General features: G+C 35.0%; 1 protein-coding gene across 5 annotated transcripts in view; it reads right to left on the reverse strand.

The window, feature by feature from the left end:
* BARD1 (BRCA1 associated RING domain 1) overlaps positions 1–15,429 on the reverse strand; it is an 84,218-nt gene that overhangs the window by 52,856 nt on the left and 15,933 nt on the right. For 3 of the 5 annotated variants that reach the window (XR_010149871.1, XR_010149872.1, XM_526019.7), the window contains exons 3-4: positions 13,711–13,859; positions 1,994–2,943 (exon numbers count right to left, since the gene is read on the reverse strand). Coding sequence is in view for 3 of the 5 variants with exons in the window: in XM_526019.7 (XP_526019.3) it covers positions 1,994–2,943; positions 13,711–13,859 (1,099 nt within the window). In the remaining 2 variants the exon portion in view is untranslated. The remainder of the gene's footprint in view (positions 1–1,993; positions 2,944–13,710; positions 13,860–15,429) is intronic. The other 2 variants (XM_054679320.2, XM_063790736.1) reach the window with 1 other exon arrangement.

Here is a 15,429-nt window from a genome sequence, read left to right on the forward strand (position 1 = left end):
ACTTAATATTCTATTACGGTTTCTTCACATGCCTACACCAAGAGTAGGCAAACTATAGCCTATGGGCCAGTCACCCAATTTTGTACATAAGTTTTATTAGTTTGCATATTGTCTATGGCTACTTTTGCACTAAGAAGGCAGAGCTGAACAGCTATGATAGAGATTTCATGGCCTGCAAAGCTGAAAACGTTTACTCTAACTGCCCCTTTAAGAAAGAACTTACAAAACTCTGGCCTAGACCCTAGGGATCCTCATTAATAAAGATAAATTATTCTTATGGTTAGAAGAAAAAGTCGCCACCAATATAAGTAAATGCTTGCCTGATAGTCCAAAAATTTCCCAGAAAGCAAAATATATAAATTACTATGTATTAGCCAGCAAAATGAACAAAAATAATCATTACACTAGCTACTTATGTCTATAACTTTATGTTTACAATAGCTTATATGTACATATAATATACATATATATAACAAAGATGACAAAAAATGTCTAATTTTGTAAGTCAGGCTTTGCAAAAATCAAACTAAAACACAACCAGAGCCAAGTGCAAAAATTCAACATGTCCAAAGGATATGTGGTCATGTTGTAAGGTCCCTGCCTCATTGGTATCAGAAATAGAGTATAGTCATCCCTCAGTATCTGTGGCGGATTGGTTCCAGAATCCCAGCAGATACCAAAATCCACAGATTCCTCATATAAAATGATGTATTTGCAAATAACCTACACAGATCCTCCAGTATACTTTAAATCATCTCTAAATTACTTATAATACCTAATACAATATAAATGCTATGTAGATAGTTGTTATATGATATTTTTTAATTTGCATTTTTCTATTGCGTATTGTTATTGGCTTTTCTCCCAAATATTTTTGATTCGCAGTTGGTTGAACCCGTAAACATAGAACGCACAGATACACAGAGCTGACTGTATTCCTCATTAATCTGGAAGAAAAGCAAGGAAAACAAACCAGCAGCAGCTGGGATAAGCTCAGTTTATGCTATTCCCTTTCTCCACACAGAAATACAGGAATCTTTGGACCACACTCAATGTCTACTCCATGTTCTTCTCAAATGTTTTATGTTGCCCACCAGCCTCATGTTTGTGGGCCTCCAAGTGGTTCCTCCCAGGTGTCCCAAAGTTCTCTACCCATCCAGAAGACCAAAGGATTTCCTGGGTGAACTGACTACGTACAGTCGCTGAGACTGCACAAAAGCTATCCTAATTTAGTACTAAGGTCTACCATACCATACTTTCCTAACACTTGCATGAAATCACAGAGCAAAGCTTATAAAGCTATGGTGCCTACTGCTCTATTTCACATGTACTGTTTGTGTCAATTTCAAAGATTAACCACTGCCAAGTGTTCAGAAAACAGGCCAGGTTCCATAAAACGCTGCCACATCTCAGGTGTTGAGGCAATAATTAAAGAGAATGAACGTCAACGAACAGGTCGGTAAAAGGAACGGCTGATTGTAGGGCAAAAAGCAGCTCCTTTGTGGTGAACTGGAGGAGCCATTTCTGATAGTCAAATGCCCCGGTCATTGGAGAAATGTACAGACCACATCTTTCAACCTTCCAAATTTTGGTTGAATTTGGATGGTAAATATGGGCTTTTTTACTAAGTAAACATTGTTGCCTGTAATAACTTAGCAATTGTCTACATTCATAAAGCATGAAGACAGGTAAACAAAATGATAAAAACTGAAGGTAAAATAGACAAAAGCAAAAGCACTTGGCAAAATAAAAGTTGAAATATTCAAATATTGGTTTTCTCCTACAAGATCATGCTGCCCAGACTCAGGGGCCACTGCTCCAACTGAAGTAGAGATGCTCTCCCTGTGAATCTGGCTTCTCTGGTTCAGAGGAAGTATCATGTCTGTGAAAAGTTAATTATCCTAGTAATCCTATGCCATTTTTCACAAACTCCAAAGAAATTGCTTTATAGTTGGCCTCATTCTGAGATGGTATTTCAGAGTAAGCATCCTACCTTAATAGAAGCAATATGGAGCAAAGTCTCTCCTCTATGATTTCTTTTCACAGCCATATTGGGCAACAGCTTCACTGCTGAGGGACTAGACATCACTCGCCTGTAACTTGAACTACTTAATGTAGAAGGTGGTGTACCTGGTGAAAGACTAATGAATTCATCGGACATATTACTGTTTTTCCTCCCTGATGTACCACCAACTTTACGTTTGCATGAAGGTGGTGAAGAACATTCAGGCAATGGTATATTTTCTGAGGGCACCGTTTGCTTAACAAAATCTCCACTGGTGCTCAGAATGCTGGTTCTACATCTCTTAGAAATGGGACTGGAAAGTCTACTGTGATGGCCACGTTTTCCATTATTTTCTAATGGCAAAGATTTCTTAGATGTAAGATAATTTTTGCAGACCTTCTCAGGAGTCACTACTTCATTCCTGCTCTTAGTGTCTGGAGACTCTATTTGCTCAGCCAATGGTAAAGAGACTTCAGTTAAACTTCCAAAACATTCAGATTCTGTCAAGGACCCACTTGCTAGTAAGTCTATTTCACCATTTATCTGAGGACTGGAGATAACAGATGGTTGGCTACAGAAGGATACCAGCTTTTGCTTAGATTCCTCTTTGGAGTCAAATTCACCATCTTCTTTTTCTGCCTCTAAATTCCATTTTTGGTTGATTTCAGCTAAAGTTTTCTTTTTTTGCTTTTTTCCAGATCTTGCAGAAGCCTTTTTAGCCCTCTCAGAAACATCTGCAGGAGGACTTGGGGAAACAAATTCATATGAGTCTTGCTGAGCACTTGCATCTTTTTTTATTGCAGGCTGGGTTTGCACTGAAGCTTTACTCACAACATATCTGACTTTCTTACTTCGAGGGCTAAACCACATTTTAATTGAATTCTTCTTGTTTCCTGCATCATTAAACAAACTTTTCCTAGGTTTATCTTCTTTCAAATCTGACAGAAAAAAAGAAAAAGAAATCTGTTACATGAAATTTATTGCTCCCACATGGAGCTCCCGAAGAATTTTGTTTACAGTTCCCCTAAAGTGTATCATCTTTTAATTATGTACTTCTTTCTCAGCTCCTAGAGTGTGAACTCTTTGATAGCAGATATTCACTCATTCAATACTTACTGAATCCGACTTTGTGCCATATCCTAGAGACTGAAGATATAGCAGAGAACAAAACATGAAACTTATATTCCAAATATAGTACCCAAAAAAACCCATAAAATACTAATCTAACAGAATGTGTAAGTTCTGTTTGCTAAGAATTACAAAATACTTATTAAAGAATTCTACACAAATGGAGAGATATACCATGTTCATGAACTATAACAATATTGTTAAGATGCCAATTGTTCCAAACAGATTTACAGATATAACAAATCCCAATGTAATTTCCAGTAGGCTTGTTTGTAAAACTCGACAAGCAATTATAAAATTTACACGGAAAAAGAAAGGTATAATTTGAAAGGCAAAAGACTTAGAATGACCAACATAATACTGAAGAACCAAGTTGGAGGACTCATACTATATGATTTCAAGACGTATCTCTGACAAAATGAATAAAGGGGATTAAAGACAATAGTCATGACCCTTTAGGTATCATCTAATATTAACGTCAAGCTGTATAACCAAAGATTAGTAAGAATAAATGAACAATAACTACATATTCAAACATAATCTCTTAAGCAAAATAAACTACATACACATTATATGTTTTCACTTACATCAAATATAAAACAGCCAAAACTAATTTAATGTGTTAAGTCAGAATAGTAGTTGGTTACCCCTATAGGGAAAAGTAGTGAATGAAAGGGAGCACAAGAGGGGCCTCCAGAGTATTGTTTTTGTTCTGGGTGAGTTCAGTTTGTGCAAATTCATTAAACTATATGGTTAGAAAATATATATTTTTTCTACATATATATATAATACTTTTTTAAAATTTGAAAAATATAGATTTATAATCAAGAATTAAAACACAAAGATTCCATTGAGGGTAGACAGAATATACAAAGATTCAGCAGAGTTCTTAAAAAGAAAAAAAATTGTCTCTATGTACACAAAGTGCCAGATTTTGTGAGAGATACTCTTCTTTACAATCACCTGCTACTTTAATTAAGGTCATCAAGGAAGGCATCAAGGAGAAGTTGATTTTTGAGCTCAGATGTAAATGATGTAAAGGAAACAGTCCTGTGGATCTCACATCCAATGCAGAAAAGGGATACAATGTTTTATATTGTAGAATTACCACTCTGACTGCCATGTGGAGGAGGAACTTTGGAAAGAAAAGAGTAGAAACAATAGCCAATTATGTGGCTATCATCCAAGAGGAAATATATTGGCTCTGACAAGTGTTACAGTAATAGAAATGGTAAAAAGCATTCTAAAAGATCACAAGTTACCAAGAGGCAAGAGCAAGATGATAAAATGTTCAAAGGCCCAATAGCAGAGAGCATATACAGTTGTTCCTCCATATTATCAGGGGACTGGCTCGAGAACTCCCTTGGATACCAAAATACCCACACACTCAATTCCTGTACTCACTCCTGGAGAAGCAGAGTGTAGAAAAAGTCAGCCCTCTGTATACTTGGGTTTTGCATTCCATGAATACTGTATTTTCCATCTGCATTTGACCAAAAAAAATCTGTATATAAGTGGACCCATGCAGCTCAAGCCTATGTTATTCAAGGGGCAACTGTAATAAATTTAAGGAACTAAAGGATGGCCAGTATACCTCACTTACAGAGACCACGGAAGAAAGTGATTTTTAAAGAAAATGTGGCACATATACACCATGGAATACTATGCAGCCATAAAAAAGAATGACTTCATGTCCTTTGCAGCGACATGGATAACACTGGAAGCCATCATTCTCAGCAAACTAACACAGGAACAGAAAACCAAAAACCACATCTTCTCACTTATAAGTGGAAGTTAAACAATGGGAAGACATGGACACAGGGAGGAGAACATCACACACCAGGGCCTGTCAGGGGGTGGGGGGCAAGGGGAGTGAGAGCATTAGGACAAATACCTAATGCATGTGGGTCTTAAAACCCAGAAGACGGGTTGATAGGTGCAGCAAACCATCGTGACACAGATATATAGACCAATGGAACAGAACAGAGCCCTCAGAAATAATGCCACACATCTACAACCATCTGATTTTTGACAAACCTAACAAAACAAGCAATGGGGAAAGGATTCCCTATTTAATAAATGATGTTGGGAAAACTGGCTAGCCATATGCAGAAAACTGAAACTGGACCCCTTCCTTACACCTTATATAAAAATTAACTCAACATGGATTAAAGACTTAAACATAAGACCTAAAACCATAAAAATGCTAGAAGAAAACCTAGGCAATACCATTCAGGACATGGGTATGGGCAAAGACTTCAAGACTAAAACAATGTCCTGAAGTCTTTTACTGCAATGGCAGTAAAAGCCAAAATTGACAAATGGGATCTTATTAAACTAAAGACCTTCTGCACAGCAAAAGAAACTATCATCAGAGTGAACAGGCAACCTACAGAATGGGAGAAAAATTTTTGCAATCTATACATCTGACAAAGGACTAATATCCAGAATCTACAAAGAAATTAAACAAATTTACAAGAAAAAACCAACCCCATCAAAAAGTGGGCGAAGGATATAAACAGATACTTCTCAAAAGAAGACATTTATGTGGCCAACAAACACGAAAAAAAAGCTCATCATCATCATTAGACAAATGCAAATCAAAACCACAATGAGATATCATCTCACACCAGTTAGAATGGCGATCATTAAAAAGTCATGGAAACAACAGATGCTGGAGAGGATGTGGAGAAATAGAAACACATTTACACTGTTGGTGGGGGTGTAAATTAGTTCAACCATTGTGGAAGACAGTGTGGCGATTCCTCAAGGATCTAGGACCAGAAATACCATTTGACCCAGCAATCTCATTACTGGGTATATACCCAAAGGATTATAAATCATTCTACTATAAAGACACATGCACATGTATGTTTACTGTAGCACTGTTCACAATAGCAAAGACTTGGAACCAACCCAAATGCCCATCAATGACAGACTGGATAAAGAAAATGAGGCACATATACACCATGGAATACTATACACCCATAAAAAGGATGAGTTCATGTCCTTTGCAGGGACATGGATGAAGCTGGAAACCATCATTCTCAGCAAACTAACACAGGAACAGAAAACCAAACACTGCATGTTCTCACTCATAAGTGGGAGGTGAACAATGAGAACACGTGGACAGAGGGAGGGGAACATCACACACCGGGGCCTGTCGGATGGAGCGGGGTCAGGGGAGGGATAGCATTAGGAGAAATACCTAATGTAGATGACAGGTTGATGGGTGCAGCAAACCACCACGGCACGTGTAAACCTATGTAACAAACCTGCATGTTCTGCACATGTATCCCAGAAATTATAGTTAAAAAAAAAAAAAAAAGAAAGCCATTTGTTCTTTCCATAGAAGCCTTTTCTTCCCTCTACCTCTTCCCCTTAATTTAGGTTTATAAGCTCCCATTTTTACCTGTTTGAAGAGTCACATTTTTCTGTGAACTCACATGTATATTCATAAATAAAAATCTATCTTTTCTCTTGCTAATCATTTTACAGTTTAATTCACAGGCCTCCATACAATGAACCTAAGAGTGTAGAGGAAAAGTTTTTCTTCACTGACAAATCATACAAGTCATCCACTTTTCTGATTTTGACGATCAACTACCTTCAAGTTGTCTTATGTTGTTTTTGTCTATGGGATATTCATTTTCTTCAAGAAAAAAAAAATTGCCTTAAAATTCTCTCCCACCCCATGAAAACATAGGTAAAATCAACCCAGCTCAGCCCAGCACAGTGGTGAGCACATGAATAGACAGTACTCAGTAAGTACTAGTGAATAAATTATTTGATATTCTCTTAAATCTTTCCAAATGTTTATGTAAGAGATGTTAGAATTAATTTTAAGAGCTAGAAGAAAACTTGAAAATAATTTAGTCTAATTCTTTCATTTTAACAATGAAGGACTATAGTTAAAACAAAAAGAAGGAGTCCCCTAACTCCCAATCTGGCGCTCTATCTCTCCACACAAACTGGATTAGCAAAAGGTAATTTCAGGCCCAGAAAAAAAAAGAAAGAAAGAAAAAGAAGAACATTAGAAACGGAGGAAAGTTGGAAAAATAACAATAATCTGATAAGATTAAAAACAATAATAACAAATGATTTCATGCTGCCTGACAAACATTCTCCTAATTAACATAGACAATCTCCTCTGACCAACCAGGCTTCTTACAATATGTTTTGTTATTCCTATTTTAAAAAGAAAGAGAAGAGAGACAGAGACAGAGAAAAAGAGAGAAAAAGAAACTACCCAAATTTTGTTTTCCTCCTTAAAAGTCACTCTTCATTCAAATCGAAAAGAACTCTGCATAAAACTTTACCTACATTACAGAACCAAAGAAAACTTTTAATGGAATGGAGTTCTAAACCTAAGGTACTTTAAGAAGAAAACCAGCGGCCACTAGTCTTATTCCTAAGGGATATAACATCTACCATATAGGAAATAAACATCTGATGTTACAAGGTGTTCAATAACATTTTCAAATGGTGATTATTCTTGAGAACTTTTAATACTTAAGAGATACAACATTATTTTCATTTTCTTACGTTTTGGGGAATAAATTTCTTTTCAACATTCTCATGACTTTATTAGCAAAAGAAAAGTACATCATCGATTATTTTTTATTTCCTTTTAGTCATTTTTTATCCACATAGAACAGCTTGTTTTATTGTTTTACCAGCTTAAAATTATTAATACACCAGAAGATTGTTAATGATCATCTCAATTCTTTCAAGTTCAAAATTGCTTCTTCTGCCTATTCTTTCACCTCATATTTCTTGAGTACAAAAGTCCTATCTTCAAAAATATATTTACCTGGTAAAAGAACCTTAAACAGGTAAGAAGAAATGGGAAACAGGCTTCGAAAAATAAAATAATTAGTACTTAACTCTAGAAATTACAGACATGGTCCCTCTCTAGCAAAAGAGTAAAGATTTTCTACTCCAAAGTGTACCATCACTTCCTGCAGATGAAATGGAAGCACTACACTGAAAAGGCAGTAAAATGATAAACCTACTGAAGGCAGGAGTATGTATATGAATAAGGGCAGATTCTCCTTCATAAACTTTTAAATATCATAGCTGAACACGACCTGGTCCACAAAGTGTTATTAAGACAGGATCTTGGAAAGTATCAGAATGACGTATCCATTCACATAGAGACTTTATGTCTAGATTCAACAAGGTCTTTTCTTTGCAATGGTAAGTAGATTTCAAAACCCAGTCACTTCTGATATAATCTCAAGTCTATAGGAAAGGTCAAAATGAAATGTTACCAGGATTACTTTTCAAGAAAGACTCAGGATTACAAAGACATAAAGGTTAATCCTCTGATAGTCTGTAATAACTTGTATTTGATTTTTTTTTAAATTATTTTAAACACAGATGACATTTTCAATTAAAACCATGTCAAACCCTGAGGTTCTCAATTTTTGAAAAACTTTAAAAATGTAGAATTGAGCTTTTAAAGGAAAATTAAGGCTTATATATAGCAGCAACATACTCAACTGACTAAAAAACCTCAATATAAAAAGAAGAAATTTCGTACTCAGGTGTACATATTTCCTACCTTATAAATGAGTAAATGAAGATAATATACTCAATGTAATTGATATGAACACAATTTTACTATTCATCTGGTAATAATTTTACTCAAAAGATTTTAATTATGTATCTTGCATAACTAAGCAAGGAGCACAACAAAGATGACTGTATATTCTGAATTTTATTAGATATTCTGAATATCTAAGATAATATTCTAAGATAAAACTGTAAAAAGCAAAACACTATTGCTGGAACATAAATCACATTATTAACAGCTACCAACAATTTTTATGGGTGAATGCTTCTCAGCATGATAAATCAACATATTCATTTCATGAAGAAAAATACTGGTCCTTCCTCTGCACAGAAAATTCCTTAATGATAATATTTAAAAGAATTCCATTCTCTGAATTTCAGAGTACATCACAAAATATTGAGGAACAGAGATGCATGTGTTACTAAGGAGCTGCTTGGCCAAGTTTTTTCTTACAATTTAATAATCAACTATAGAAAAAAGAGGCAATTAGAAAATGTGATTTAGCTATCATTAATCTACATCAAAGGATTATAATCATGTACACTGTGTGCCTTTCAAGTTATTCTCTATTATAGGTTTCACAACAGAAGTTGAGAAATCTCTTTGACGAACCAGTCCCTTATTAAAAATCAAAGGAAAGTCCTTTGCTACCATCTGTGCAACATTAACGCCTTCACTGAAGAATGATTATTTTGTAAGTTAGGAAGCATTTAGTTCTATTTAAGAAAAACAACAGCAACACAGCTATTCAAACATTCATCTTCCTCTATTATAAAAAAGTCATAGCACATATGAAACACTATGTAATCGTTACAGAAAGACGAGCATCTCTCTCTAAAGCAGAAAATAGAAAAGGAAATTGTAATACTATAAAAGCATAATCAAAGTATTTTTTTTTTAATGTCACCAACACCGACATGTTTCACAGAACCTGACCAGCACCTGCAAGGTCTGACTTAATATGATAGGGTTGAAGAGAAAATAAAAACTTTTAAATTTAACTCCATTAGTAAAAAGAAGATCATGTTATAAAGGATAAGGTAAAATTATCCATAAATGGTTGTCAGCAAAATTTGACAATCTCCTCTTCAAAGTACACTGAACCAAGAAAAATCTGTTCAAGTATTTAGAAGCTCATTTTAGAAAGTATTACTACAAATTAGGCTTCTTTATCTCCAGTATACCATACACTATGTCCATGATTTGACAAGTTCTTCCTAATTGCCCACCTTAATTACAGTAATTATATATATTATAGTAAATGCAAGTAACAAGGTTCATTTGAAAGATAAATTGTGAACTACAGGGTTTTTAAAAGAGAAAATGTGAGAGATGTTCACCATTCCACTTAATTCATCATCTTCTACACATGACCATTTAACAGAATCATACAATTTTGGAGAGACAGCTTAGGAATCACTTAATCGAATACCCTTATCCTAATGAGATCATTTTCCAATCTCCTTATTATTATAAAGAAGACCAACTGTCATTTGTCCCCAACTATCAGTTCCTGGTATATAGCTTACCTTCTAACCTTTTAGTTCTAGAAGTACTTACTAGATAATCAATTACCACAAAGGTACTGCATAAAATACACTGAATAGACAAAGTATAAAGAAACAAAGGGAAATGTTCCAGAAAAAAATCTCAAATGCCCTTCAAGGCTAGTTTGTTTTGGGAAGAATTTGGGATGAAAAGGTGGGGGTCTATACAACTTATATTAAAGTAGAAAAAGCTCTACACCATGGAATTTAGAGATCTGGACAGAAGGTTATAATTCAGTATGTTTATACTCTAAATTTATTGTCATTTCCTATCAAAGTAGCAAAGAAAGATACTACCATTATAATTTTTTAAGAAGGCCTATGAATGCATAGATGTTATCATTATGAAATGAAATTATTTAAACCAAATTCTAAGAATGTATTTTAAAATTATTTTAATTAGGTCAGGCACAATTAGCTCATGCCTGTAATCCCAGCACTTTGGGAGGTCGAGGTGGGAGAATCATTTAAGCCAGGAGTTCAGGACCAGCCTGGGCAACACAGCAAGACCCTATCTCTTCTAAAAAAAAAAAAAAAAATTAATTGGCAGGGTATGTGGTGGTGAGTGCCTGTAGTCGTAGCTACTTGGGAGGCTGAAGTGGGAGCATCTCTTGAACCCAGGAGTTCAAGGCTTCAGTGAGCCATGATGGCCCCAATGCACTCCATCCTGGGTAACAGAGCAAGACACTGTCTGTCTCAAAATAAATAAATAAATAATTTTAATTAAGTTTAGTCTCTAGCATATAAATTAGCACTGTCAATTTTTATCCAACTCAATTCAACAAACATAATGAATACCTACACTTCTAACCAAAAAGTTGTGTAAAATAGAAAAACAGTAAGAAATTTACAACACAACTGCCCTGTGTAGCCTGGGTCCTCAGTTTCCTTACCTACAGAATAACGGGATTAAAGATGACCTTCATGTTCCTAAATTTCGGATTATGTGTTATCTAAACAGGGAACTTCAACTCAGTTTAATATAAGTAACGTAGAGGGCAGCAGTGCTTAAGTCTGGTAAGGACTAAAATAATTATTCCTAATTATAATAAGGAAAACAAACACAAAATGGCCTTTGGGAAATTAATCAGTAGAATTATCTCTCCAATCTCCAACTCTACTTAGATGAGAAAGACCGCATTCTTAAAGGCCTCAGAAACTTGTTCTAAACTCAATTTTCCTAAATATCTTTAATGATGAAATATGAAGAAAGCATTTCATATTCCATAGTCCTCAAAATATAAATGATTCAAACATCACTAGCTAGAATAAAATTTCTGGAAAGGAGTCTATCTTACTCTTTTTTGCACCCCTATGGTATGCCATAACTGACAACGGTAAATCCATCAAGGGTTACCCTGCTCTCCATTTATCATCATTAAAAATGTTATATTGTTATAAATTGTGTTCCTCCCCCACCAAAATTCACATGTTGAGGTCCTAACCCCCCAGTAACTTAGAATGTGACTTTACTTGGAAATAAGGTCATTGCAAATGTAACTAGCTAAAATGAAGCGATACTGGAGTAGGGTGGACCCCTAACGCAATATGACTCCTGTCCTTTAAAAAGGGGGAGACTTGACACAAACAAGGAGAAAACCATGTTAACATAATGATGGCCATCTACAAGACAAGGAGACTGGCCTAAAACAGGTTCTGTCTCACATACCTCAACAAATAACCAACCTTGCATACACTTTCATCTCAGACTTCTAGTGTCTGGAATTGTGAGACAATAAATTTCTGTTGTTTAGGCCACTCAGTTTGTGATACTTTGTTACAGCAGTTCTAGCAAATGAATACATTACTATACAGCAACTGGTGAAGAACCAAATCAAAATATCATCATAGCCACAAATCCCAAAGTAGCACTCCAAATTTCAATGCAAAGCCAATAATCCTAACAGACCACACACTCCTAAGAATCTAACAGAAGTCACTTTCACACAAACATGAACAGTTTTCATACTGCACAATTAACTCAAGAAGCTCACTGATCCCTTACCCACTTCAACTCTGAACACTGCCAAAGGTGCATGGGCCCTTGATTAAGAACCCCTGCACTGACCCTTGGTATCTATGTGGGGACAGAAAGCTAGATCACACACCAATCTCTTTTAACTAGAAAATGAACATTGTCAGTACTGTCTTTAAATAAGAAGAGTTCAGATGAACTAATGACACAATTTTTCTTCAGTGTGTTCTTAAAGAGGTTTACAACTACAATATCATTTTTAAAAAAGGGCAACTTTTAAAAATGTGTGTGTATAGTTACATCTGAAAGTAAGAAAAACTTCTGCACTACAGCACATTTTATCATAAAAGAATGGAGTTGAATACAATGATGCAGATAACTAGCTGAAGGAAAATTTTCATAGGTATAAAGTGATGTAAGTTCTAATTCTTAAAAATATGGACCTGTGGTAAGACTCAAAGTTTGTGCCACATTTCTTTATTTTGTATAATCAACTTCATCTTTAGTTGACAGTAAGACATCATGGCAGGATTCTAAGAACAAAAGATTTAAAAATAGAAATCTAACAATTTTATATGAGCATTATCAATCATCCATGGCATCCTGCCAGTCAAGAACAGGTTCTTCTACAAACACACACTAAAATAGCATGATCTGGTCAATAAAAAGACAACTCTAATATCCAATTATGAAGATACAAAACATTTTACTTTCTTTCCACAGTTAATTAGTTCTCAGCAGAAAGCACAATGGAAAGATACATAGTTAATACACAGAGTCTAAGGACAATTTGAAAAACGTTAACCCCCACTTAAATAGAAAAGAAAATGAATATTAGATTTCTGCTCTTTCAAAATGTGCTCATCTAATTAATTCAGTCTAGAAAAGTGATCCATGGAAAAATGTCGTATTCTATCTTGGGAAAGGGTATTTAAGTGAGTTAAGTGCTATTAAGGCCAAAATCACTATTCCATATATATTCTGCAGAAGTTATCATAAATGTAAAAAGCAGGCAGTGTAAAGCAGCAAAAAAGTTCCTGGATTTACAGTCAGAAATAGACTTTATTTCTCCAGCTTCTAGTACTAACTACACATGCGGCTGTAGGCAAGGTTATTTCACCTCTCTGGACCTTGATTTCTCAACTATAAAATAAGGGGGTTAGACTTTAATTATCTCTATGGTTCCCGTCATTTCTCAAAATGATCTTCCAAAAAACCACCGGGTGTGTCACATGCATGTACCAGGGAGGCTGAGGTGGGGGGAATCCCTTGAGTGCAGTTCAAGTCCGGCTTGGACAACATAGAGAGACTCAATGGCTAGTAAAAAAAAAAAAAAAAAAAAAAAAAACCCTACAGATTTTAAAATCTGAAATACGTATTCCAGAACTCCAGATAGATGTTTTATATACTTTATCAATATGAATTCATCAGTTTTTAACTGATGAATTTAACTAAGAGAGATAGGGATAGTTCTTACCTGACAGCTCATTGTCATGTAGCAAATTTCGAAGCTTACTACAAAGTTGAATCATGCTGTCCAGTTGTCTATTTATCTTCAAGTCTTGTATCCAGGCCGGGGTGTAACACACTGGACATCCAGTTCCAATGCAGTCACTTACACAATTACTTTAAAATAATTAAAAAAAAAAAAAAAAGCAACCCATTCAGCAGAATTTAATTCCAAAAACTAAACAGTTTGAACAGAAATAAATGGAGCAGAGGTTATTCTAACATACAATGGTCAATTGTAATATGCTTGTTGAATACTGTTTTAAAGAGTAAAATACATACATCAAATCTAAGGTTGCTCATGTAATTTGCTATGAAGAGACTTTACTTAGCCTGATATTAGTCTGCATAATTTTCCCTACAAATAAATCTGTAGCTTCTAAAGGTTACAGATATGTAACAGAAAGACAGAATGCCTAATGCATAGTAGTCGTGCATCCTAACTTTTTCTATGTTAACATTCCATGAAAATATCCAAAACTACTGCAGACTGGGAAAGACCTTTTGTTTTGTTTTGGGACTAGTATCTCAAGGCTTTAAAGTAGCTTTTGGGAAAAGATCTTTGACTTTTTCAGACAATTTTAAAACCTGTAGACTCAATTACCTGGGTTATCTAAGGACTAAAGTTTCAGAGTTACAAGAGTTTTTCTAATTTTGGGGTTTATAGACCTTTTGCAAATCTGATGAAAATCTATACATACTCATGTAAAAAGAGGGATTCACGATCCCCCCCACAAGCCCATCTGTGAATTCCAGAATAAGAATTCTATAAATCTCCTCCTTCATTGGCCTCACCAGATGGGTTCCAGTAGGACTGAGTAAGTAATGTAACAGTTGAAAAGCCACATCTTCCCCAAGCACCACAGGACATTCCTTGTTACAGGACCCAATCCTCTGTAGGCAGAGAGGATTCTTACTCAATATGAACTATCTTCAGACAAAACCTATGCCATTTCTAATTTTTGTATCCTTGGCTTCTAGCATGATTCCTGACAGAATGTAACTCAAAAAAAAATTGTAAAATGAATCTGTAACCCATACCAGAGCTGGAAGAGACTTTTGGGACCATCTAATTCAAAAAATGTCACTGGGGTCAATAAATGTCAACTTTCTTTAGCAAAAGATCTTCTGTACATTTGTTTGCTAGTAGTTAAGAACTCTAACTTGGAACCCCAACACAAAAAATTATGTAAAACTGATTACTCATGCAATTTAAATCATTTGTGCAATACTTAATTGTCAGTAAAATACAATCTGAAATCAACTCATCAAGAACTACCACCTCATTTTTGGATGAAGAAAATGAGATCCAGTTATTTAAGTTACTTGTCCAGCACTGCACTAGTACTCAGATCAGACTAGTATTTTATATTTCTATAACATTTTATAAACTATTCCCAAATTATTTTATATACATTAATTCGGAATTCTGAAAAAAATGTCATTTTTCAGTGGATCTGTATAGCTCAGTGAGTATTTCTCAAATGACCCATGTGTGATGTCATAAAATCATGCTGAGTAAAAGATAAATTCAAAGTACTAGATAAACCAATGAAATTTCATGTAACAGAGTATAAAAATTTATTGATATAGTTTCAGATTCCACACTGTGATGAACCTAAAGAAAACAGCACTTGTTGGCCAGGCATGGTGATTCATTCCTGTAATCTCAGCACTTTGGGAGGCC

Source organism: Pan troglodytes, chromosome 13, assembly GCF_028858775.2.
Source record: "Pan troglodytes isolate AG18354 chromosome 13, NHGRI_mPanTro3-v2.0_pri, whole genome shotgun sequence".
NCBI lineage: Eukaryota > Metazoa > Chordata > Mammalia > Primates > Hominidae > Pan > Pan troglodytes.